The 27,298-nt window shown below is 41.2% G+C and overlaps 1 protein-coding gene across 1 annotated transcript; it reads left to right on the forward strand.

The window, feature by feature from the left end:
- The first annotated feature begins 2,022 nt into the window (after nucleotides 1-2,022).
- LOC139285295 (mitochondrial intermediate peptidase-like) lies at nucleotides 2,023-27,021 on the forward strand. The gene is made up of 19 exons (XM_070905835.1): nucleotides 2,023-2,268; nucleotides 2,445-2,618; nucleotides 3,357-3,445; nucleotides 3,585-3,671; nucleotides 3,801-3,864; nucleotides 4,024-4,206; nucleotides 4,873-5,029; nucleotides 5,230-5,278; nucleotides 5,807-5,867; nucleotides 6,094-6,146; nucleotides 8,570-8,723; nucleotides 8,860-8,937; nucleotides 9,251-9,458; nucleotides 10,460-10,569; nucleotides 10,784-10,858; nucleotides 11,444-11,560; nucleotides 15,243-15,364; nucleotides 16,724-16,797; nucleotides 26,495-27,021. Exons 1-19 carry the CDS (start codon nucleotides 2,122-2,124, stop codon nucleotides 26,593-26,595), a joined length of 2,103 nt encoding a protein of 700 aa, XP_070761936.1. The 5' UTR covers nucleotides 2,023-2,121; the 3' UTR covers nucleotides 26,596-27,021.
- The last annotated feature ends 277 nt before the right edge of the window (nucleotides 27,022-27,298 follow it).

The raw sequence follows: 27,298 nt of genomic DNA on the forward strand, positions 1-27,298 counted from the left end.
AATACAAATTCAAGCATTTGAACTGCTGGTTTTCACAAGGATACAAAGCAAAACACCACCTCCCATACGGCTTGTTGTGATTTGGCCAGCAGAGTAACCATTCTGGGGAACCTTGTCAGCTTGGGTGCTATCTAATATACCTCTGTTTAATCAAGCATATTGCTGGCTTGCACTAAGATACACTGTAATGAGGTATTTCATACACTAGTTTTGCATTAGAAACTCAGGGGTCAACTAAGTTTACTGTAGTCTCAGACATGCAGTTGTTTTTTGAGCTAAGGTAAGGACAAGAAACAATTCCAGGTCGGCAGATGTCCAAGCACACTCACTGGGACAAAACCAATCCATGTTCAGACTTTTGACTACAGCACTCCTTTGTAAATCCACACACTTAATGCTTGACTGTATTTTGAGTTGATATGAGCCAAATGAACGGATATGAATTCTTTTCCCCATACCATTTCATTTTTTAAAATTAGTTTTGTGTTGTATTCTAGTGAATAGATGTAAATATGAGATTGAAGATGACGATGTCTGAGAGGTTTGGCGATCAGTCAGTAGCAAAACGTCTATTTAAATTTGAGCTTTTTTTTATTTTCAATTCTTTTCTTTCTTTCTTTTTTACATTTAACTGCATTGTCTTGCCATATGTCACAAATTGGTACCTTTTTTGCCAAGTACAAGTAACCAAAAGTACTTATTGCAAAATACTGTGATTTCTCATATTGGGAAGACCTTTTATTGTTGTCCTGTGTTACCTACTTTCAGTATTAAATTCTTTTTTCAGAGTTGACTTCAAACATTTTGCCAGTCACATGGTTTAGTTTTGTTTATGGGGAGGTTTCTAAATACAGTCGCTTTATGACATTTTGCTTAATGTTTTTCGTACTACACCTTTAATAACAGATTTCACAGGAAAACTATTAACGCAATGTGGTTGTGGAGTGCAATGAATGAGTTATTCCTCCTATTAATAAAGACATAATTTCAAGGTGTATTCTGCGTTTGACTTAATCTTCTACATTTACACCACGAGTATGATCTGTCTGTTTAAAATTCTGTAATTTGGCAAATCATTTTGTTATGTTGCAGAAGGTCTCTACGATATGGTCATGTGGGAATTTATATACATTTAAATGTATTAATTTAATTATATATAATGCAGAATGTTAAGTTTCACAGTCACAATCTCCTTTCTGTATCTGCAGAGTGTTTCCATTAACTGGCAGTACTAACACACTAGTTATGTCTGTCATCAGGGGAAACGCAAATTACGAAAAACATTGCCAGAGAACGCAAAGGTATTCAGCAAAAATATTCTCCCCGTGACCCTTAGGGTGCCCCGTACAAAACAATCGATTACTTTATAAATCATTTGTCAGTTTCCAGATGAAATAACAACTAAAACTGATCATCATTTTGCTTTCTTTGTCTTTATTAGTGATATCGCTATTATTTTCTCTGATGAATATGTTGTATAGTTAAATATCTTTTTCATACAGCATGCAAATATTCAAGTAAAGATGAGATTTAATGTACTCTTCAATATATTTTGGTTTACGACGTCAACCTGCTTTTATTATGAAGGGTTTAAAAAAAAAGTATCTTCCGTCGCGTCAGTGTGACGACATCATGTAACGGTTTCCGGTAACTTATCGCACTTTCGACATATTTGGTTTATTCAGTTTTCAATTATTGTTATTTTTTAGCAACTTTATTAAAATGCAGCACTATTCTGAGTAATATACACATTGTCAGAACATTTTAGTTGCTATGAAAATTACTTTCTTTAATACGCTTTTATATGTTCTTATTTTCTCACGAAAATACCACCTTCTAACGTCACAGTCATTTACATTGACTGTAATGCTAACATGTGAGCAGTTGTGTCTATTGAATTGACAGGTACTGTGTCCGTGACAAAAAAACTGTCAGCCTTTAGTTTCCCCGAAGGTAAAGCTTTATAATATATTAACGTTATTTACATTAGTTATTTACCAGTCCGGCTTCTGCAAACAGGCTAACATTGAAGCTAAACTTTAGCATGTCCTCTGTCAGTACTAACTACAAACCTTAGTAGACATCAACAGGACATAACTGTCACAGCAGATTTAGTACAAAATGTCAGCATGTAAAAGGTTGCTTTACGTTGTAAAGCACAGAGGCTTGTGGACGCATGTTCGGAGAAATGTCACAACATGGTCTCCAGTTGGAGCTGCTTTCAATGCCAAAACTCAGAGGAGGCTGAACCTGTTCGAGAAAAACGCGGTTGGTATTTGTCTTCAATGTGTCTGTTAAGTTGCAACACTGCTAACTACATGAATACATACAGCCTCAATTAAATGATGTAAATAGAGATTGCAGCAGTCTGTGGTAAAACGTCATGACATTCCCAGTCTCTGTGTATGTGTGTGTGTGTGTGTGTGATTGACCTCTGGTCGCAGGGTTTGTTTGGAGTACCAGAGCTCAGCTGTCCTGCAGGATTTCAGGTAGCCACAAAGGCCGCTCTCAAGAACACAGAGCGTCTGGTGGAAAACGCTTGCTCTTGTTCTCCCGGGGTTGAGACAGTCGAGTCTTTTGACCAGCTCTCAGATGGTTTGTGTAAAGTGGCTGATCTGGTGAGTTCAACGCCCAAATTATAATTAATATCCTCATTTCATGGGTATCATACACCCCAAGCTACTAGAAATAGAATACAACATAACTTTATTGTCCTACCAGGGCATGAAATGTATGTGTCCTACCATTGATGACAATATCACAATACATGATACCAAACACAACACCTGTCACAAAACATTAGTGATATATGTGCAAAACTTAATGAAATCTTCCAGCTTGGGCATAATTTAGTGTTCATTATATTTATTACGCATTATACAAAGGATCCCTTATATATCTTCTTGTTTACCAGAGGGCTTCTATAGCGAAGACATTAGCTCAAATTCAGAGTGGAGAGGATGTCATTAACAATGGACCGAGTTTAGTGTGAACAGCAGTATTATGCAGAGAATCTAATGATTTTTTTTTGCTGGTTACCTACAACTTTACCAGCTCTTAACTACCCTAGCTATGGTCAGGGTACCATATGAGACAGAGATGTTATACATAAAGATGCTCTCTGAAATTCAGTTTGATTTCAGTGTATGTTAGATAAGGTTGAAAAAAGTTATCCAAGTGGGCTACAAGGGTGATATAATTGGACACCTGTGACGACAGATTACAATTTCTATGCATTTCTGAGCATATCTTTTAACACTTCTGAAAGTGTGCTTCTTCCTCCGACTCATGTATTGTTCATTGTATGCGTCATCTGTCGGGTTGTAAGTAAACTGTAATTTCTCCTCATATAACAGGCAGACTTTGTAAAAGTAGCACATCCGGATCCAGTGTTTCGCGAGGCTGCCGAGAAGACCTGCATAGAGATTGGCACAGTTGTGGAGAAGTAAGAGGAAATATATATTGACCTCACCTTTTACAAAAAGCTGCATCGTACAAATACACACACACAGCACATGTAGCTTATGATCTAAAGGAAAACAAGTTGCATTATAAAGGTTTAAATTGCTGGTTGTATGTTTCAGGCTGAACACTAATGTTGAGCTGTGCAAGAGCCTAAAACAATTGCTGGACAACCCGGATATTGTGGCTCAGCTGGACCCTGATACGAGGTAATTTTACCATCATCATATTTGTGTATACGGGATTTATTGTTTATCTCCTTCCATAATTATATCAATATCTAATGATAATATCATGTCCAATGATGGCAAGTCATTGATGTATTTCTGCCTTTCTAGACGAGTGGCAGAGTTGTTCATGTTTGACTTTGAAATCAGCGGAATTCATCTGGATGACAAACTGGTGAGACGCTCATGATGTGTGGTTGCTCCAGCTTCACAGTAGCCTGTGAAACATGAATGTGAACAGATGAACACATGAAGACAACATCACGCGTTTTAATATACCTCTCCCCTGCACAGTGTAGCGTATTTGCTGAACTTGCCACTCTTTTCTCTGCAGAGGAAAGAAGCCGTTTCCCTTCACGTGAAGCTGTTGGATCTAAACAACGAGTTCCTGGTCGGCTCTCACCTGCCCAACAGAATTGCGAGGTCTGCGATTCCTGAGCATCTACACCTGCACTTTGCAAATGAAGGGAGCTTCATCCAAATTGGTGGATTACATGCAGATTCCCCCGATGACTTGGTATGAACTTTATTTAATCGGGCTCACTGGAACATTTCTCCCTTTTGCTCAGCAGGTGGCGCCTTTGCCACATAACGGATCATATAGTGGGATGCAATGGCAGGTTGGAAATTATAGAAGCTTATTCTGTCCTGATTAGTGATTAGTATTCAGATTCTCTTTCAAAACACATTTTTGTTAATGAAATATTGGCTCCAGCCTCCTGTCGGTGTTTACTAAGCAGTAATCAGTTCTGGTAGCTATTAAATCGGTCTTCATATACTCTATCTTTATGTTACACAGTTACAAAAACAGAGTTTCTTTATGTTAACTGATTTTCTATAACCGTAATGTCATGATAGTGATGCACGTGTGATTTATTAGTGGAATTATTTGTAGAATTAAAGTAGAAAGCCGAGTGATACAGCAATGCATAAAGTCAGAGTACAGTCTATGGTCACATAAAAAAGGACACTTTAGGTTATTGTATCAAAACATTAAATAACCTGACAATGCAGGTAAAGGTAAAGTAATAATTATTATCTACATCTGATCACCCAAAGATCCCTTTAACTATTGATCAGCAGATTGTATTTTATTTGTTCTACACCTTTTGTTCATATGTTGCTTTTTAAATGTTATGTTGTATTCCATGAATTTTGCTCTGTCCTCTCTTCCACTTTGTAGTTGCGAGAAATTGCCTACAGGATTTACCTCTATCCGAATGCAGACCTGATGGAGTGTCTGGAAGAGCTGCTGAAATGCAGATACAAACTGGCCAAACTGGTGGGCTATGACTCCTATGGACACCGAGCCCTAAAGGGGACGATGGCCAAAACACCAGGTTAATGCATCTCTTTGCTTCTGTATCAACATAGTTATCCTTAGTCGGTGCTGTAACTGTGCAGACACCAGTTAATTCTCATCGTAGAGGTTTAGTGCAAGCTGCAGAAATGATTTTTCGAAGCTGATCTTTCTGTGCCTTTGGCAACTGGTCTCGGATAGTTTAACACTGTGCAACGTCACTTTTATTGCCCTTTACAGAGACGGTGATGAGCTTTCTTCAGTTGTTAACAGACAAGCTGTCAGACAGGTAACAGTCTACAGTCTACATTTTTGTCAAAGTTTTAAAAAGTGTGCAGATGTATGTAAATGTAATGTAAAAATAATAAGACTGCCATGTTGTCAAAGACTCCATTAAATCATAGTTGGTGGGAAATTTAACACAACATGATGCCTAAGATTCCACATTTCCTGACATGAATGACACAGATTTATTTCCTCTGTTTCCTCCACTGTTGATTCACACTCAGAAGGCCACAGGCTTTTTGTGTTGTTTGCTGCTTCTTTCTGTTTTATATATTCTACATATCCTGTGTGCTCCGGATTCCTCAAACAGTCCCAAAATATGCAAGTAAGGTGGACTCAAGGCTCTGAATTTCCCACAGGTATGAATGTGAGCCTGGCAGCCTGTCCAGGGTGTTTCCCTGCTTTCAGCCAAATGCATGCTGGGATAGGCTCTTGCCCCCCCTTGACCCTGAGCAGAGATAGGTGGGTAAGAGACTGGAATGAATGCCTCCAGTCAATTAGTTCATAACATGTTTTTCTTTTTATCTCACAGAACAGCCAAAGACTTTAAGATGATGAGGGGCATGAAGAAAAAACTCAACCCTCGTAATTCTGTGAGTGACTTTTAATTTTTTTCTACATGTTCTTTACATACAAGGGTATTTTCCTCAACTGCACAACTTTACAGTGTGTCCTGATATTTACAAATATTACACATTTCAGTATTAATTGCTTAAAGGTTTAACTTGATGTTGGTCTTAATATAGATGAGTATAATTCAGTTTAGTCTGATTTGATGTGATTTGCTGTAAATAAAATACTCCCTGTATTATTTTACAGGATCTCATGCCGTGGGATCATCCGTTCCTCAGTGGTGTCTTGCGTGCTGAAAGGTGAGTAGTTGGTGTCTTATGAAACGTATTTTTCAGCCCACTGTCATTTGATAAAGTCATCTTGATCAGCGTCTTTGTGAGGATGGTTTTAGTTTGTAATGCCATATTCCACCAAGGTGTACGTTGTTGTTGGGTCCCAGCTCGTCCTCAGGTGTCGAATGTTACAAAAGGTGTTAAGGGAGAAGCATGGGAGTTGTCCATGTGTTTTCTCTAACTCCTTTCTAATTCAGGACAATACAATGAGGTACAATCAACCTCTCCTGCTTCAGCCTGTTGTTTTTATTTTATATTGTTTATCCCTGAGTCCCAGTGTGCTTTAGGCCCAGTCCTCCGTTCAGTGTTGCCTCTGAGTGCCAGTGCATTTGACACGTGGCTACATTATTGTGGTAAAATTGTTGTAGCTACGCATGAGGACTACACATTTCTCTGGCTGTGATGTGTCGTGTTGTTGTGATGGAGTTGACTTGATGACAACATGCTCCATATGATTGTTTTGCTTGTTCAGTGTAGATAAATAACAGTAGCATGTAGTTTTTTTGCCTTGAAACTATTCATATTTATGTAATGTATCTGTATTTTTCATTATTTTCACATATTAATAATGTGACGATAAACTACACGTGTTTTAAAATTGTATTAAGCCAGGTGAGGTTTGCTGAAAGTGCATGTTGTTCTTCAGCAACACAAATAAAACTGTTGTTTATCCGCTCAACATGAATATTCACATCTACAGTGACAATGGTGCTGAAATAGTCAATTAACAACAGAATATTTATCAACAATGATTTTGCTTAGCGATTAACCATTTAAATCAGGAAATGCCAAACATTTGCTGTTTCCAGCTTCCAGGAGAGTAGTTTCTGCTTTTCTCTGTTTTCTAACTTCCCAAATGGAAGATCTTTGGGTATTTAACTGTTCTCTGGACATCTGGAAAACTGTGATAGGTGTTTTTCACAATTTTCTGACAGACTAAACAATGATTTGAAAAAATAATTAACAGATTATTCAATAAAACCTTGTAAATTGCCGCCCTTACCAACAGCTGCTTTTATGTTGTAATAGTTCAGAGATGTTTCTTGGGGGACATTTTATGCCTTTATCAGATAGATCCAGTAGAGAGATAATAGTGATGGAAGAGAGAGATGGGGAGCAGCATGCCACAGACAAAGACAGACAGAGGTCTCCGACCGAGCACAAACCGGGTTGCGGTTCATGGTATGCACCCCGAGGCCACCACAGCACCCCGACACTGAAACGCCTTTCTCATTTCAAACTCAACAGCAACTTTTAGAATTTAAGCTGCCATATTCCAAGTGTAGCTGTTATTAGTCCCATATCTGTTCTTAATGAACTGCACTTTTCCTTCCCAGCTCTCACCAGAGACTAATAACATGACGGGCCAAACGTTCCGCAGAAGTTTTAAGTAAATCTTTATTGCAGACATTATAGATCCCTCATGTGCCCTTTGGATTTAAGCAGCCACCAAATATTGTGTGTGTGTGTGTGTGTGGTTGTGGTTGTGGTTGTGTGTGTGTGTGTGTGTGTGTGTGTGTGTGTGTGTGTGTGTGTGTGTGTGCGTGTGTGTGTGTTTGTGTGTTACCATGTGTTGGTTCCCAGGGCGTCTGGGGAGGAGTGGATCTGTTAGCTTGTCCTCCTCTCTCATGCGGTCACAAATTTCTATTCTGCTCCCGTTTGTGGTTTTGGGCTCTGCTCGTTGGCAGGAGATCCCTAGAAAGAAATTTAGGGTGCAGTCTGATTTCCCCAGAGCTGCTTCTGTTTTCTGCTACACACACACACACACACACACGTATAGACCCAAAAGCTGTTAGTCTCTCTCTCCCAAACACACCCGTCACTATGTCATACTTTTTCTCTCAATCACTCACTCAATCATTTTCTCTTTATCTCTGCTTTTCCATCAGTAACCACTTAAACTGGAAAGTGTTCAAACCATATTGAAATGAGGTACAGATTGTGTGTGTGTGTGTGTGTGTGGTAAACAGAGCTATTAGCTGTGCTCAGCAGCAGTCTGTTATTCATCACTCATAATACACTAGATGTGGTGTTCAAGCAAGTTTTGGTTTGGTGGTCTTTAACTAAAGTGCCTAATAGCAGCATGAATTTTAAGGGTCCCCCCCCCCCCCCCTCGCCCTGAGCTCTGGCAGCAGGGGATTTTTAGCCTGACTGCTCACTAGCCTGCAACACAACATTTACAGAAATAATGTGCTCAGTTTAAATAAGGTGGTCATTGCCATGGCTCAAAATTAGTAGTGTGTGCATTAGGTCTGCATTAAGAAGGGCCTTGTGGGTTGGGGTGGAGATTGGACTTCCTCTGAGGGACAAAGCTTCATTACCTGCAGCAGTCATTCAAAATGGCGGCTCTCTTCATTCCTTTGTTGTGGTTTCTGTTTTGCTCATGGCAGGTACAACATAGAGCCCAGTCTGTACAGTCCTTATTTGTCTCTGGGCGCCTGCATGGAGGGTTTGAACACCCTCTTCTCTCAGCTGTACGGTGTGTCCCTCATGTCCGAAGACCCCAGTGCTGGAGAGGTCTGGAGCGAGGACGTCCGCAAACTGGTAAGTCTCACTGATGGTGCAAACATCTGGGATTGTGTCTAATATGTGATATGATTTGATGTATGACAGTTTTCTACCAAGATCACAGTTTTTAAATTCTGTATGTGTGTTTATGTCTGCGTGTGTGTGTTCCCAGGCTGTGGTACATGAGACGGAGGGATTATTGGGATATATCTACTGTGACTTTTTCCACCGGCCCGATAAACCTCATCAGGTGTGCACACACACTCACTCGTGTACATAGTTGTTACAGGTTCATGTTAGTTTCTCCATATTATATAGTAAGATGATGCTTTTCTATTTTCTATCTGCACCACTTGTCACCCATGTTACTGACGTACTGCAATATGGAACCTTGAAACTCACGAAAAGTGTAGTAAAATGTTATCAAACAAACAAAAATATAACTGAATACATCAATAAATAATAATGTTAGTTAAATAATTCAAATGGAGTGGAGTTGGATGCCAGAAAAGGAAAGGCACAGTTCTGGTCTCACCTCCTCCTCCTCCTCCTCCCCCCCCCAGGACTGTCACTTCACCATCCGTGGTGGCCGCTGGTGCCAGGAAACAGGTCAGTACCAGCTTCCAATTGTGGTGCTGATGCTGAGTCTGCCCCACCCGACCAAGAGCGCCCCCACCCTGCTCACTCCGGGCATGATGGAGAACCTCTTCCATGAGATGGGACACGCCATGCACTCCATGCTGGGACGCACTCGCTACCAGCATGTGACAGGTAAGGTGTGAGCACACACACACACACACATTGAGCAGATTGGATACTGTAACCATGTGCAACTTAAAAACTTACATCTACTTAGAAATGACAAATAACCAAAAAGCAAGGCATAATGGAGACAGGATTGTACACGTGCATCATTCAGGGTGAGTTCAAACTGTTTACCTGGCAGAGGATTTAGCAAAGTAAATAACAATCCACAAATGTGGTGTTTGCGTTGATCGATGTTTGACAGTTTATGAGCTCTCTATCTTAAATGCAGTTCCCAAATGTCACAAGCTAGAATTATGTTGTTAGATACAGAGCTATAGGTTATTCATTACAGTGTGGCAAATTGAAAATAGAGGGTATATCCGATTAAGTGTAAGCCCTGAGGAGAACTTTAGATTAGCCTTGGCTACCAGAGCTGTCATTCGATACTGTTTCACCTGTCAGATAAAGTTGATGGATATCTTTCCCAGTAATTCAAGATCGCAAAAGTATTTATTTTACACCAATAGCAGTATCCACTAACTCAACTTGAGGCTGTGTCTTCAGTGTACATCATGTTCTCACCTGTTTATAGACATACTAAAGCTCACGACAGTTGCATTACCAGTAACTTAATGTGGTCTCACTCTTAATATCTTTTTATATCAGATGTTGTACTTTATCTTACAATTAAACACCTGTGGCTGGTCAAAAGGACGTGCAGTATTTGCAGCCTAAAGGAATGAGCACATGCATTGCTGTGTGTCAGGTCAATGGCCAATTCTGGTCTGGTTATTGTTTTCTTTTTAGGGCGTATAAAGAGCTGGTTTTCTCATTGCACCACAAATCACTTGAGATTTTATCGTTGCACTGTCCTCGTGAGAAGCACCGTTAGCGTGAGGTACAGAGTGAGCGATATGTCTGCGGTGGCTGTGCATTAACCCACACAGGAAGAATGAACTAAGTCACACCTTCCTTTGTTTAAAGTTTTTTGTTCTTAAATCTAAGCTCTGACATCTCTCCTCTAGGAACCAGATGTGCGACGGACTTTGCTGAAGTCCCCTCCATCCTCATGGAGTACTTTGCCACCGACTATAGAGTCATCAGCCAGTTTGCACGCCACTATGAAACTGGACAGGTACACCTGAACCCTCAAAATAAGGACCAATGTGAAGACTATGAACTAAAAAACATTACTTATTTGGGGTGATAGAGAGATATTTTCCAATACATCATAATTATAGTAATATTAGCACCTTCATTTTTCATTGTAGCTGTGTCACCAGACAGCAGATATAAACCAGAAGAATACTGAAGAAATTGAAATGTTTATTCTGTCATTGTCTATTCAGCCTCTGCCTGAGAGTCTGGTGGCTCGCCTGTGTGAGTCGAAGAAGGTGTGCGGAGCTGCAGACATCCAGCTGCAGGTACAATGACCAACCTCAATTATATCTAAAAGTATCTTTTACTTTTACACACAACGGCAGAAAATTTAGTCTTGTGTGACAAAGAGTCCTTCAAGAACAAAAGGATGAAGGTTTAGAAATGTGACTTATCATAAACATTTAACAGCATCTGGTGGTTAAAGGGGCTACACAATCTTCTTTTTTTCAACTTGGTGTTCATGAAACCAGACAGATGTCAGACATTGCAGGTTAAATTATTAAACCATATTACCTTTTTTTCCTTGTCAAAGGCTGCTGGTTCTGTGCTTATCTTGTCTTTTAGCAGGTTTAACGAGCAGGGATTACACAGACCTAAACTAAAACTAAAGTCAGTAGAGACTCCCATTAAAACATCTTGAAGAGTAATATAAGCCTTTGTTTAAATGTGTTTATTTAGGGTAAATATAGACCTTTTAGAAACATATTTGTTTGCCACTGTTTCTATGGAGAATTCTACCGCTGCAGCACACTGATATGACCAGACTGCATTCATTTTATTAATATGAAGTCTTTATGTGCAGGGCTGATTCAGTAGGAACTGTGTTTTTTATATTTTCTCCTGGGCAGATTTTCTATGCTGTCTTGGACCAGATCTACCACGGCAAACCTCAGAACCACTCCACCACAGACATCCTGAAGGAGATGCAGCAGAAATTCTACGGCTTGCCTTATATGTCCAATACGGTACATCCCCACCTGTCTTTGTGCTATTCAACACACAAGCTTTGACTCATTTTCTTTCGAGTAGCTCATCTCTTTAATACTATATCTTTTAGATCAGCTGCATTCTTTGAAGTTTGGGGAAAGTTCTGTGCATGATTCCTTAAAGACTCTCCTCTCACAGCACAGAAACAACACAAACTTGACTGAGGAGTCCTTTAGCTTTCTACTCTCTTACTCTCTTTTCCCTTTCTCCCTCTCTTTCTCTCTGGTTTTATATCTTTTACCCCGGCACAGCAGCGTTTAAGGGATTAAAGCCTTTTTTTTGAAGCCCTGCTAAAATAACAAAGCAGAGGTATACTTTGAATGAGCCCTCCCTGGGGGAAATATTTGAAACTCTTCTTCCCGATCCTTTAATGAAAAAAGCTCTCTATTTCCCCCACTTTTGCAGCTGTGGGTGAGCGGATGAGGCCAGGAGGGAGAAGGGAATCAAAAACACAGTCATAATTTTGCCAGGAATGGCCTTCATAGAGCATTTACTTTACTGGGCTATAATTATGTGGGGTGCCATCAGGAATAGAGATTACAGAACTGCTGTATATTCTCCCAAACGTCAGTGTCCCGGCCAGCGTTTCTCCTCACAGGTTTCCTCCCACTCTGCCGCTTGTGTCCTGCTTTGTAGCTCCCTCTCCAGAAATTGTGGTTCATGTTATTTAGTTTCCCACTGTCACAGTCGTTCCTCTTCAACTTTTCAAACCACAGTGAAAGCTCTAACAGACACTTCGCCTCCTTGCGCACGGCTAACCACAGCAGGATCGCTTTCCTCATTTGAACTCTGCAGAAACTGAGGATGATTGCAGTGCTTAAGTTTCCTGAATTGGACCATCATTGGATCAGAGCAAGTGAAAACAGATTTGTTTAGATCCCTTCAATGACAGACTCTACTTAAACTCTTTTTCTTTTTTTTATCCGCCCTCTCTCTCTTCACCCGTCCCCATGGAAACACGGCTCAGGAAAAGTTTCCACAGTGAAGTGAACATTTGAGTGGCTAATAGGTTACGGGGAGCCACAGATTATAAACATTAGGGTGATACTGACATGTGTATAGTTTATAGAGCAGGGCTATCGTTTCCCGCTGTGCGTTGAAAGAGAGGATCAGCTGTGAGTTACACAGACCTCATGCTCACCCTTGAGTCGAAGATAATATTTGGAAATAAATGGCAGAAAGCAAGACACTCTGCTCTCTGTGTTGACATTTCTTTAATCTGCGATTCTTGGTTTGAATACTTTAGGGCCCAAGTGGTTCCTCCTCTTTTTAATGATGTTTTTAATGCACGCTCAAGCACATATAATCCACATACTCCTGTAAAAAAATGTGGAGTCGCACCTTAGCACCACAAGCAAAACACCACGAGTTGAGTTTAGAAAGAACAACAAATGTCTTTTATCTCACTTACAAGAGGAACAGAGTGAAATACCCTGCGCTGACTTTGTCTCCTTTGTATGTAAGGATCAAAAGGATATCTCGCTGACATGTCACCCTCTTGCGCTCTCTCACAAAAGTCGACATTAATCATTTGATGTGAGGTAAAGGGATTGGAAACAAAGAGAGAGGAGAACTTGGAAGTCTGATTTTCGTGGCACGTTGTGACGAGAGTTTAAAGCATCTTGTCAAAGACTCAGACCGCATACCAAACAGCTCTTCAACGGCTGCTTATTTGTTTCCAGAACATCAGCGGCCATAAACCACATAAGAAGTACAGTTGAGTCTTCAAATGAAAGGTTGGATTTCCTTCAGGATTAAATCTTGAATTAGATAACACAAAGCACAAAGCCGCTATATGCATTTTGTTTTTTGCTTGTTTTTCTTACTCACCAGAAGAATTTGCGAACATTGTCAGTGTCACATTGTGTTCTGATCTTTTATATATATGAACTAACTCCAAACAGCTAAAACAGACTTCTGACCTACGTGACTCAAGGCGCTCTATCACTGCTGCGTTCAGCTGACAAAGCAGACTCAGCTTTAGCTTTGCCCGCGGTTTTGGGAGCCAGAATCCCTCTCAGGAGTGCTATTGACCCTTATTAAAGTCACTGCAGCCCCGTCAAGTCGACACTTTGGAGTTTAAGCATTTTTTAACGCTACTGGATCACCCAGACCAGATCAGACCACAGAGATCTCTCCCGCCACGGTGAACATTAGCAGCCCCCATTTTAAGCTATCAGACAGCTGTTTCAAGGTTTATAACAGTGTGTCATCCAGTATTTATTTATCATGAAAGTGTATGTAATATACAGTCATTAAAGGTTTTTTTGGCGGATATCCTTTGTGGATTGCAGTTTTTAGATTAGTTCAGTATTTTAATTTAGCTCGTCTTTCATTACAAGGACTTAAACAGCTTCATAAACACTTTAATATGATCTCTTACAGTATACAGTGCCTTGTAAAGTATGTACAAAGGTCTTCCTTTTAAAATTAGATCTCAATCTCAGTTTGATTTACCAGATTAAAGCTGCTATAGTCAATATTTTTATATAAACAATAGATCAATTGACTGTAATTTGAATGGAGTCACTTATAGTGACGAGCCTAGCGGAGCATTTAGCAGCAAAAGATCCAGATGTTTCCCTCAGGAGATTTAATAAAGGTTACAAACAAATACAGCATGAATTTTGGACCAGCAGTCATCAGGTGGATGGTACTGGATTTGGAAAATAAGCAACAGTTTTCTAATAAGTTTGCCTAACAACAATGTTTTGTTTACAGCGAAAAAAATCACTTTAAATACCGGATTAAGTTTTGAGCTGCACAAATTAAGGTCACTTTAATTACCAAGGACAATAAAATGTATCAGGGTTTTCTCTGGCATTGGTGCGTTTTACTTGCAGTCGGAGTATAAATCATTAACATGTTTAAAGTTGTTTTTTTTTTATGTGGTTGTGGAGGAAGGCGTCTGCAGTCTGTTATGGTTTTGCTAACTGTGGCAGCTGCCGTCTTTTCTAAATGGCTGAATGTTTGAGTGTTTGCCAGCTGAATTCCCCCCAGAGTCCCCGTTTGCAGAGATCATAAAAGAGCTCGTCTTTATAGATATGGAGAGGGGCCCCCTCAGGCAACTACAGGGAGAACAGAAGAGAGCAGAGGGTGGCTTTCTACCATTTAGGAATTTCCATGTTTTGTCCTTTTTAAAGAAGGAGCTGACAGGTTGTGATTGAATGTTTTGTTACAGAGGTTTGTGGGAGGAAAGGTGTATTTATTCCACCAGTATAATGACATCAATACAGACAATAGAAGCAGCGTAAAGTATTTGTTTGTTGCAGTATCAGACACTTAGATTGGTTTTTCACTTTCAGTGTATGGAGATGTTTATGCCTACTTGAAGTTTTAGTTTAAGTTAACATCTTCAACCTGACTTTGTGCCTTTTTACTGGAATAGTTAGCACGGAGTAGGTCACGGAGCAGCTTCTCTCAGCAGGTTTTACAAGCAGAAACATTGAAGCCTTTTAAGGCTGTGATGTCCTCCCTCAACACACACAATATAATTTTTCATTTTGTCAAAACTAATACAAAGTGTCAAGGGATAATTGCATGTTCCCTTTATGTCATTTCTCTATTTGGAATTCTGTTATCGCTTCTCCCCTCAGTGAGTTTGTCTGGTCCTTTCACTCAGGTGAAGGTGATAATGTTGTTTCTTCATTACCTCTATAGGCATGGCAGCTGAGATTCAGCCACCTGATTGGCTATGGGGCCAAGTATTACTCCTACCTCATGTCCCGCGCCGTGGCCTCAATGGTGTGGAAACAGTGCTTCGTTCAGGATCCTTTAAACAGGTGAGAAAGCTGCTTAAGTTTACAAATTAAACCATCAGCTTCCCTTTAATGAAAAAGCTTTCATCCTCAACTTTTTTTCTTTTTTTTCTTTTCTTAGCAATAAAATATCAACTATTTATTTGGATGCATTAAAAAATCTTCTTTCTGATGGAAAGGCTCAGTGCCAAAGTAAAAGGAGTTGTGGATCTGTCGCAGCCTCTGATAAATCACTTGCACAGTCGTCTAATCCAAAGAGGAAGGGGCACTTTGGAGTTTCTATGTAAAACATGTCACAAGTGGCTTTCCTTTTACACAGTAGTAATAGAAGAATACTCTATACTCGTGTTACCTGTGTGTCTTTTTGAAGAATGGCGAAAACGGCAAGTATATTTGACATCCATGTTGCTACTTTGTCAAATATTTAAACTTTTTGCACCAGATTTAGATACAGAATAGTGAAGTTAAAATAGAATTGCCCCACAGTTTACCTCCTTCATAATACCCTCCCCTTTAATGTGCACTCCACAGCTACAAATGCATCTTCAGTGACACTCAGCAGTAAAGGGCCAGTGAGGTGGGACAGTTCCACCCCCAAGTAATGATAGAAATGTCCTACAAATAGCCCCAAAACTGATCCTAGTTTGCAGTTTACAACACAATGCAAGCGAGGAACCTAATCTGTAACTTCAAAGACATTTTAATCACCCCTTCAGCTCCACAGAGGAATATGTGTTCGACCAACCCACAGTCTCGACTCTCTTTTCAGTCACTTGTAACCATGTGTTCATGGTGAGAGTATTACACAAACGATGTAAAGGCACAGCATAAACCTGTTTTGCGTTTAGAGCGCTGAGACAGATGCCTCCTGACAGGCTGCCTTCCCTGGATACTGTTTAAGTCTCCGCTGCCTGACATTGAACATGACATTAATATGAAACTCACGCCGACTTGGCAGGTGTCAGCTCTAATTCACAGACGCTCACTAGCATCCACATTACCAGACCCCTGCCTTATCACAAGCCCCTGGACGAAGCCCCTGGACGAAGCCCGTAGACAAAGCACAAAGGCTTTTTTTTTGAAAAACCGTATCTCCATCGAGTCGAGCCCTGCAGCGTTTTCCCTCTGCCTCTCTTTTCTTTGCCTTGGCCGTCTCTCTGTCTTCCTGTCTTCCTTTTCCCTCTGAGATTGTTTTAGTACCACCTGCAGTTGTCAGGTCTCTGTTTCCTGTCACCTGTCTGTTGTGAACAGGCAGCTTAGGAGACTTGGCCCTGGGCTCAGAGTGGCAGTGGTGGAGGAGCTGACGGGAGAATACAGGTGTCTGTAACCTTATCTCTTTCTCTTCTGAGTTTGTCTTGCCTTTACTCTCTTTCTCTTTGTTAGGGACATGGGTGAGCGTTACCGTCGGGAGATGCTGGCTCATGGAGGAGCCAAGGAGCCCATGCGGATGGTGGAAGGTAACTTAACACAAATGTTGAAAGAATCTTTTCACATTTACCCATAAAAGTCAGAGAAGCACTTTATTTTATTACCAGTTCATCTCAAAATGTTGGGATTACATCACTTAGGAAGTGCACATTTAGGCCTCAGTTCTCCCTCCACTATTTTTGGGCTCTCAGCTGACCTTTTGACCCCACAGCCTTCAGGCAGCACTCGTCCCACCTCGTACAGGACACTAGCCCTTGGCAGATTTTGCTGTTTTGTACAGTAGTTTAATAGTTTTAGGATTCCCCAGAGTTCATCTCCAGGTTTTCTTCAGTTTAGGAATTAAAGTGTCAGTCCATTAGCGCTCTGTAGCACCAGTAAAATAGGTTGTGTATAATTACTGTAACGTGATGCTTTTGGTATTTGTTTTGACATGCTGGACAGCCTGGAGGGTCAACTGCTTTTTTTCAGGTGTCTTCTGTCATAAGAGGCAGAAAAACATCCTTGAAAAAAACATACTGATTACTAGTTAGAATTTGTTTTGGTTGGAAAGTGTTCACACATAAAAAGTTTAGATAATGAAGGTAGCTGAATCACTGTTTTTGTGTACTAGTACTTACCACTTTTATACACTTGAGAGGGTTTTTCTGTGATCAAATTGTTAAAGTAATATGATCTAGAAGATTACAGAGGGAGAATAAATGGGAAGAATAATAAATAGATAAATAAATGAAAACATGGAAACTAAATTATTGCTGGGTTGGTAAAGCCACAGAAGGATCATCCATCAACAGCAATAATTTGAGGCCACTAGGTATTTATGATTGACAAGGTTACTTGATTACAGTCTATTAACCTCACTGGCAAAGGTTGTATTGAAGATCACTTGAGGGGGAATTTAGTACTAACTTGTCATCAGAAGCAGCTGTGAGTCCGGTCAGGTTGTAGTTTTTTCAGGCGTTCACAGCTGCTGCTGTTGTGGTTTGGCCCGCTCTGTGCTGCAGCTCCCACAATGGCACATATTTACCAGTTTAACACACCTCCCAAGGTTTCTTATCTTTGTTTATTTGCTAGAAGAAGAGCTTAGTATTTGGCAGCAGAGCTCAATATTTTACAGTAGAGCTCAGTAATTTACAGCAGAGATCAGTAATTTACAGCAGAACTCAGTATTTGGCAGTAGAGCTCAGTATTTGGCAGTAAAGCTCAGTATTTGGCAGCAGAGCTCAGTATTTGGCAGCAGCAGAGCTCAATATTTTACAGTAGAGCTCAGTATTTGGCAGCAGAGCTCAGTATCTTACAGTAGAGCTCAGTATTTGGCAGCAGCAGAGCTCAGTACTTGGCAGCAGAGCTCAGTATTTTACAGTAGAGCTCAGTATTTGGCAGCAGCAGAGCTCAGTATTTTACAGCATAGCTCAGTATTTTACAGTAGAGCTCAGTATTTGGCAGCAGAGCTCAGTACAAGAACCTTGTCAACCCAGAGACACAGCCAGTCCTGCTGTGGTAGGCTGCTGTAGTATAAATTGTCTAGTCAGCTCCCTCTGGCAACCATACACTATTCATGGTAGTCCAACCCTTTTCTGAGGTCAGTTATTTGATCTGCTTTAAAAAAAAAAAAAAAAAACTTAGCTAAATGACATTTTTGGGCACAGACAAAATCCAGAAGGAGGGAAAGACAGACATGGATGATTATGGGTTCAAACCCTAAAAACTGCCGACTCTGCACAGCTGAAAACACAGACTGGTACTTTCCACTGTGCGTTTAACTACTTCAGATCAGCTACATTTTTCAGCCATGCTAGTGGCACTAGAGACGACCATTTTGGTCTGTGGACTTCTCGCCACCATGAGTTGACGTTTGTGTTCTTTGTGAAATATCTGAGCAACTATATGAAATTTGTTACAGACATTCATGTCTCCCTCAGGATGAATTATAGTAACTGGTAATTCTCTGACTTTTCATGTAGCGCCATCATCAGGTCAACTTTCTTTTATTTGTCCAGCACTTTGTTTTATGACTAAATACCTGCAGCAGTGATGACTTTCCCATCAAACTCAACTACTTTGTGTTTTTAGTTCTAATTAGCAAATATTAACTCGCTAAAGTGAGAACAACGATGGTGAACATGCATTGAACAAGCATTGCTTTTGTGAGGATGTTAGCATGCTGATGTTAGCATTTAGCTCAAAGCATCCTCACAGAGCTGCTAGCATGGCTGTAAGACTCTTATTTGGCTACGTTCTGGTGTGTTTGTTTGTAACCATCAAACTATAGTTGATAAGATTAGGTCATTTTGGCAGAAGCTGTAGTTCAGTGCCCCCCTCCCTTCACTTCCTCCTCTACTCCCCTCCTTGGCAGTCACAGTGGCATGTCTGGACAGGACAACAGAAGAGAAGGTGAGAGGAGAGTCGGAGAGAGGGAGTAGTAATATCAGGTGACATTTGGTAGCATACTGTAAATCTCTCCCTCAGGGTCACCTCCTCCCACCTCCATTGGATTGTCCTTCTGACAGCTCCAACCAAGGGCTGCGCCCAGCCTCTGAAATTACAACCACCAACACATCAGATCCTTATTATATCTACTGACCAATTAACTCTTGTTGAACTGATAATATGTGCTTTTATGGCTCCCTTTGAAGTGAATGCTACTCTAATTATAGGCCGAGGCCCTGTGTGCAGGATAGTTATCAGGGTCATATTGATCCCTCTGGCTGTCTTTCCCAGCCATAAGTCATTGTACAAGAAAAAACGTCTGCTTTGGGATTAATACCTTGCCAAAATAATTTAATTTTATAACAGACGATGCAGATCAAATTAAAAGCGCTCTGAAAAGGCTAGATGTTCATTCCAGTCTCATCTCAAACCCATTTCTGTCTTTTTTTATCATCATAATAAAATCTGTTCCACGCCTGGAGAAATGCTCAAGCTGAGATAAAACGTCCTCACATTTTGAAAGGAGACTCATCCAGCCGCATCGCCATTTTGATGGCTACATACAGTGTCCCCATAATTTACCTCAACATCATGAAAGCCATAGTCAGAGTTATAAAACTACATCAGTGCATGTGCTGAAACATTTAGCTTTTCACCACTATTCGCTGTGGGGTTGAGAGGTTCATAGCAACCGTCTTGAATTCCTATTGGGTGAATGGAAAAGGATTTTGAAGTGAATAAGAAGGACCCTTTCATATCTAAAGCAGTATTTAGGCCAGAAGAGACCAGAAGACTAGAGGAAGGACACAGAATCCAGATCCAACCCATTACACATAATCCTTTCAAACAAAGACCCTTGTAAATGGAGGTGTGTAACATTTCCCTGCCATCCCCCTTCAGTGAGGTGGTAGAGGGGGCACAAGGGCACACGGGGAACCGGAGCAGGCCCAGCAAGGCCAATCAGAGGCCAGTCTTTATCTGCGTGGCTCCCTGCCCGCCACTGGATGTTTCCCAGGAAAGACGGTGTTGAAATGTAAACCCGGGCATTATAAATCCAGGGCAGCAGCATCAGGACTGAGTGAGCGAGTCAGAGAAAAAGTGAAAGAGTTAGAGGGAAGAGAAATGGAAGGAGAGAGTGAAAGGTGATCGACTGACTGAACCTCGGCTCCGGCTACAGAGAGGGCTTTCATGGCCCAGACTGTTCCCATAGCCCCGACTGCCGAGCGCAGAAAATGGATCTACTTGGACTCGGTAGCAGAGTCCCGGGGCCCTGTCAGTTCTTTGTCCAGAGGCAGCTTGACTGAATAGTTCTTATGACTGCTTGCATAGCCGCTAATAAACCCCAAGAGCACGGTGGTCTACAATCCCACAGCACTTCTGTGACATTGATGTATAGTTCTGTCTGAACAGGAGGAGAGGGTTGGATTGAACTTGATAAGCTGCGAAATACATAATGCGTAGCCCTTACTTAAAAACAGACATGATTTGTGATGAAATGTATCCTTCAGTATCTTATCTTTGATTTACTGGTAGTAGTTTGCCTTTTGATGACTACAGCGTTGTGAAGGAAGGTAATAAAAGTCCTGAAACATTCAAGGAAATATTTGTCATCGCTGCAGACATAGTTGGCAATTTGTTTTAGCTGTCGTGTGATGGAAATCTAACCAAATGCATGAATTTTAAATAAATGCGCTTCCACGAGGAAATGCATCAACAAGACTAAGAGTCTACAGCTTCGCTAACGGCTCTGTGAGACTGTAATTTGGTACTTTGAGCTAAATGCCAACATGCTCACAATTACAATGCTAACATGCTGATATTGAGCAGCTATACTGTGTACCGTGTTCACTTAGTTTATCATGTTAGCATGCTAACATTTTCTAATCAGCACTGAAAACAAAGCACAGCTAGTTTTACAGGTATTTGATCATAAACCAAAGTGTTTGACAGATTCAAATTTTGATGTGATGACGGTGAATAGATGAAAAGTCAGGAGGGGGACATGATCCAATCCATACAAACTTTGTCAAAATATTTCACTTAAAACCACAAATGTGAAGGTCATGGTGGCGCGAGAGGATCTTAGACTGTGGACACATTCAATTGCATAAGTTTGATTTTATGCAGGTTTAGGTGGGGCATTTTTACATTAACAGGTTGGTTTACTGAGTTTTGTAGGGTTTATCCTTAATAACATTGCAGGTTTTTCTTCTTTTGTGAAGGCACTTACTCCACAAAGAGCCTCCCAGTGCAATGTTTGTCATCACCCATGTCTTGCTTGCTTTCTGGGCCTGTCTTAAGTGTTGTTTGTAGGAAAAGCTTCCTGAACTTCAAAGGTGTAATTACAGAGGCAGTGAGCCGAGGTTTTGCCTCCAGGTTTGACAGAGGTAACTGCTTTTCGCACCTTGACATGTTTCAAATGGTTGTGAGCAGCTGCCGAACGGCTACTGAAGCAGCCAGAAGCATGTTTTGAAAATATGTGATCATAAACTCTTAAGTGACTTGGAGCTCTGTGCAGTAGCTATATGAATGTATGAATATTGTTTTATACACATACAGGGAATATGACGCTGCAGAGGCAGTGAGGCTCAAGTTACCGCACGCTGCAGTTCGTTCACATTTTAAATGTAGAAGTGTGGCATGCTGCTGCTCCCTCTAAGTTGCAAGTGGGTGTAATTTGCCTATAAAAGCAACCAATTAAATCATGAAAGAACAGAACACAGCCAAGCCCATGGGACTGGGATCAATAGCGCTTATAAAACAGCCAGTTTCAGCTAAGCCTGCTGCTTAGTTAAAGACACTTTCCAACCGTGCTGATTAGTGCTTTAATAGCAGAATGCAGGTAAAAAGGTTGTTCTTTACTCTGAAAAAAACATATTTGACTATTGATTAAAATTAAATCTATATTTCAAAATTTCCCCCCAAAAATGGAATACTATTTTATTTATCTGTTCTTAGAAGAATGTAGGTCATCAAACAGTTTACTCCCCATTTCTTTATCTATGACAGAAAAACTCTTTCTAGGCGGTTACTCAGATGTTTGATAAATTCAACCCGCAGTAGCTGCAGGCTAGGCAGCAATTTTGAAACATTTCTACTGAATTCTTGTCCCCAGAGCGGTCATTACCGAGGCTCAGAGCTGTTAGCCAGCCACGTAGGTCTTCATTTGACTGATACCCATCGCCCACCACCCTCTTAAGTAAATAAAGTATTCTGTGCATGTTCTGCTATGAGAGATAAAGCTGTGTTTACTTAAAAGATTTTATTTTGCAGCTGCCTTTTAGCGACCAGAGGGTGGACACGGTAACAGATTTTACTATTCACTCGGTTTCATAATTTTGTGATTAGAGCAGGTGGCATTAGCAGAAAAGCCAAGAGCTACGTTTAAGTATGCTGTCAATAGAAAACGAGTTTCCATTTCTCAATGGAAACAATCCCTCTGATCTCTATTGAGAGAATAACTATTACAGACAAGTGGTGGCCGTGGAAGTTGAGCTAAAGAAGAGGGTCTGCGATTTGAACGTTCCCACACCAGCTTGAAAAAATTTGGTAGGGATAGAGAATGAATAGTGCACTTTCCTTCCCCAACAAGTACTCTTGAAGTACCCTTGAGCAAGGTACTCAGCCGCCAATAGCTCCAGTAGGGCCGTTCAGTGGCCAAAGTGTGTGTAACTGCAAAGCAGGGTTTGGCTTAAAAAGTGCATTTTTAATTAACAATTCGTCTGAAGATGCAGTCGTGAAGAAAGATCCAATGTTATTTTAAATACTTTGTTCGTTATGTGTCTTTTAACACCTGCTGTTTTACCCAAACTCTGTTGGCCAAGTTGGCTAACGCTCCAGGCCCTGAGATGACTGTAATGGGTAGAAGCCTTGTTCCTCAGTGGCTGTGTCGGTGCCATTATGAATGGAAATGGAAACTCTTAAATACGAGATGACTCACATGGCAAAGCCTCTGTCCTGAGGCTCTCCTAACAATGGACACAAAGCACAGCCTATGTTTAATTTGGCTCTGGTTTTCGCCAAGAGTGAGTGTACAGTACTGTGATGCTGTCAAGCATGCAGAGAGACTCGTACTGTATCTGCGCTGCGGAGGTACTGTCGTTGTGAAGTGGCTTGATGTGGCTGGAACTACTTTTCACCAAAGTAGTTCCAGTGCAGTCTGTGGATTATCCAGCGTGTGGGTGAAAACACATTTGCTGTCTATTGATTTGACGTAATATTTCAAAGCTGTGAGCACCACCAATAAAATTCGGGTGGAGGCAAAAATATCAAAACAAATAAAACTAAAGCTATTTCCGTGGATGAATACTGTAAGAATGGGGGGTGAGCCAACCCTTTAAATGCAAATGAAAAATGTGTCCAAAAGAATCAACTGTCAGTTTGTGGGGTAGCTTACCCTCTGTGGACTGCACAGCTCCATCATTTACCGGCGTGGTGCAGTTAATTCAAAGGCAGTGCATCCATTCTCTTCAGCTTCAGTGTGAAACTTTTTACAGTGTGCTGATTGCACCCTGCCGGCCTGTTTTGTCTGACTCCGCTCCACCTCCTTGTGTGTGTCTATAAAAGCAGCTTCTCAGATCAGATACTCCTCCACAGTGTTGTTATGACTTTGAGGTTATCTGTGCATTCCTCTCAAACTCTCTCAGGGATCTGGGTTGAGAAAAAGACTCACTCCTCACTGCGTATTGTTGTACCTCTTTCTTCATCTACTGTTGGCCGCCGCGTGAGACCCAGGTGCTGACACCCCGAGCTGTTGGTGATGAGAAGCCGACGAGGGCGCTATTGTTTACCTGACTAGCCTCTTTCATGATCACACCTCCTTTTCCCTCTCTAACTTCTCTCTCTCTCCCCTCCTCCTCCTCCTCCTCTCTGCCTCTCTCATCACTCTTGTCATGTTAACTTTGCTTGTTTAACACACTAACCTGTGGCAGGCGAGGCTCCAGACATCAGATCCCCCCCTGTAGATACACAGTCAGGAAATTACATCTATTAGAGAAAGTGCTGGTGATGTTGCAGATGTGTACGGAGCCCACAGCTCAGTCTGCTCACACTGAAAATCAACCAAGTAAACAAGTGTCATGTCAGAGCGTGTGTGTACTTGTGCGCTTGTTTCTTACACTTACACTGGTGTAGTTGTGACGCTGCCCTTTGAGCTTCAGGGATCCTGTTCACAAAGCCTTTTAGATTAAAGCTGCACTAATCAATATTGTTAACGACTGTGTGTAATGTAAGAGAACTCGTAAAGAGAACTATGACCTGCCTCAGCAGTTCCCCTCAGCTCTATGAAGCGCTTTAGCACCTTTCATCTTGTTGTTTTGGGTTTTTTTATCTTCCGTAACTTTACTGTTAGCAAGTAGCTGGTGAACATGGTGGAGTCATTTTAAAATGAGTAAGTATGGAAAAGTGATGGTGGTTTTTGCGTTTAAATACTCATGTTGTGTACTTTGTTAAGCTGGAGCTTGAGGCTGGTGGGTTTCGAAGCTGCAAAACAAATAGCCGGCAATATTTAGCATGCCAGCATTTGTCGCAGTTATTACAAAAAAACATGTTAGCATGTTGACGTTAGCATTTAGCTCAGTACAGCCAGAGACTCTTGCCTGTAGACTCTTGGTTTTGTTTTTGTTTTTTATCATTAAATGGATATGAATGAATAGACTGAGATGTCCTATGCACCTCCGACACCCTGACACTATCTTGGAGTGAAATTCAGGACTTAAATTACAATTCTTAAGCACTATTACAATTCTGTAAATCATATTTCCTTACGATGCCAGCTCTCTGAAGATGGATTTAAGTGCAACTTGATAAGCTGGCCTCAATATCCTCAGTATTAACACCTATTAATGCAGCTTGAGCTGTTCATAGCATTTTGGTCTCTACTTTAAAGGGGGCCATCAACTGCCATAGACGTCGACAGTGGTCACAGCAAAAACATCCTGCAGCTCTTTAATTAGAGCTATTATTCATGGTTGGGAGTCATCGCTTTCATGTGGCTGCCTTGTTCCCAGGGATCCAGGGGCCTTGCAGTTGTGGTGTGTTTGGGACCCCCGTATGTTGGTATCATCTTGTAGCCAAGGGGCAGGGTGTGACTGGTGGGTAAGAGGAGATGATAATCCCTTCTCTGGTGCTCTAATGCAAGGCGATTCACTGCAGGCCGGGCCAAACCTGCACTCAGTTTCTACCTGCTGAGCTAGTTTCAGGGTGGCAGCAACATAGACTCCCCAGTGTGTGTGTGTGTGTGCGTGTGTGTGTGTGTGTGTGTGTGTGTGTGTGTGTGTGCGTGTGTGTGTGTGTGTGTGTGTGTCCGTATCTCGCTGTGTGTCCATGCATTCAGGATCGCTGTGTGAAACTCTTTGCCTCTCCATTCATGCGTGCCTGTGTAGACACGCTTGTGTTTGAGTGAGTGTGCATTTGAGTGTGTGTGCGTTGGAGGTGACCCATGCAGGAAAGGGGTGGGGGGGGTGCTATTTACATTGGCAGCTACACAAGGGGAAATGAACTGACTTCAAAGCGGGCGTGCAGCTGAATTGTAAAGCGAGCAAGGGAGTCCTCCACGCATGAGCTGGCAGACAGGCTCTCAAAACACAGACAGACATTCCCAGGGCGTTCTCGCTGGCTGCACAGTCACATTTGCGCTACAGCACTAGTCACAGTCTGGTAACGAGAGTGTGTGTGAGCTCCGTATCACCCCTAAAAAGCACTATAAAATGTACAGTCTACCTTTTTAGTTTTGTTTAAAGCAGAAATAGAAGAACTTCATAGCTGTGTTTTACCACATGTCTGTCCTGTTGGATCATATCTCCATCTGAGGCCTGTCCACAAAGAGTTTCTGTGCCTGGTGACACTTCTTTATAATATCGGAAGAATCTGTGCGGTTCAGAGGTGATTCTTTAATGATTGGGATTTTGTTGTTAAAAATTTGGAAACTTTCACTTTAAAATGCAGTAATTAGAATGCAACATTGCACTGGCTATACAGATGAATGTACAGCATCCATACAATAGAAATGAAGCCATCCTTAACACACATCGTACTAGTCATGATGACATTGCAGGAGAAGTGGAATCGGAGCAAAAGTCTCAGGAGCAGCAGCCTGTGTCCATGAACCTAATTGGATTTTAGCTTAATTTGGGCTAAAAATAGCACTTGCTTCAAAGGATTTCTTCTTCTTTCCTATTAGCCCTTTTTTTTTTTACCTCAGAGTGCTCTGTTTTATAAAACCACTGCAGTGAGGACTGATGGAAAATAGAAAACGACCACACCCTAAAACCTGCTGCTTTGTGTTTTTGTGTCTGACAGGGATGCTGCAGAGACGGCCCACCATTGAGGACTTTGTGGATGCGCTGGTGTCAGAGCTCAACCCGAACTTTGAGACCTTCATCATGGACTCTGAAAGTTGAACGATGCCTCTGGTGTCATGGAAACAGACTTGAACCTTTTACGAGGCAAAAAGAGCACTAATGATACGCACGGATGCTGGGCCAAGAGGTGACAGACATGGCAGCAAAGTGCACGCTCATTCTTACTGAGCATCTTCACTTTGTCTGTAAATGAATTGTTTTATACATTGCTGGTCGGTCACATTGACTTATTTGATATATTTGGCTAATTCTCTCATAAATATAAGGTTACATGGTAAGAATTAATCTTGCTACCAAATCCTGAAACCTCCTGATTATATCTAAATATTGATTATTGCGGATTATGACGCTCTGGACTCCCTTGTATCAACATTAACAGTAGTATAGTTTGTACATACGTTTGTTCACCTTTTGTCAGCACTGAATAAACAGAAATGTGTACTCTGTAATGTAACATATAAATATATTCAGTTCATATTTTTGTGGTTTCATAATTTATTTAGCCTTTATTCTCATTCATTTATTAATTCCACAACCAGTTTCCCCTCACTGAATATCCGTTTTCAGCTTGCACACTAGCAGAACTTTGTTTTTTCCTGATCAAATCAGCGTGAGGAAGAGTACTTAATCTGCTCTTCCTGTCATGTGGTCATTGTTTAGGCTTTAAATTAATACCGCTCCATCTGTTTTGTCTGTCAGGAGCTTTGAGAGGGGGGAGGAGGTGGAGTGTTTGGTGCAGTGG

Source organism: Enoplosus armatus, chromosome 5 (genome assembly GCF_043641665.1).
Source record: "Enoplosus armatus isolate fEnoArm2 chromosome 5, fEnoArm2.hap1, whole genome shotgun sequence".
Taxonomy (NCBI): Eukaryota; Metazoa; Chordata; class Actinopteri; order Centrarchiformes; family Enoplosidae; genus Enoplosus; species Enoplosus armatus.

Excerpts from the sequence above, each read along its gene's own strand:
- LOC139285295 (XM_070905835.1), top strand. The coding sequence starts at position 2,122 with ATGTCAGCATGTAAAAGGTTGCTTTACGTTGTAAAGCACAGAGGCTTG. Across the intron at positions 3,672-3,800 it reads CAGCTGGACCCTGATACGAG|ACGAGTGGCAGAGTTGTTCA; the intron begins GTAATTTTACCA and ends CTGCCTTTCTAG. Across the intron at positions 5,030-5,229 it reads GACGATGGCCAAAACACCAG|AGACGGTGATGAGCTTTCTT; the intron begins GTTAATGCATCT and ends TGCCCTTTACAG.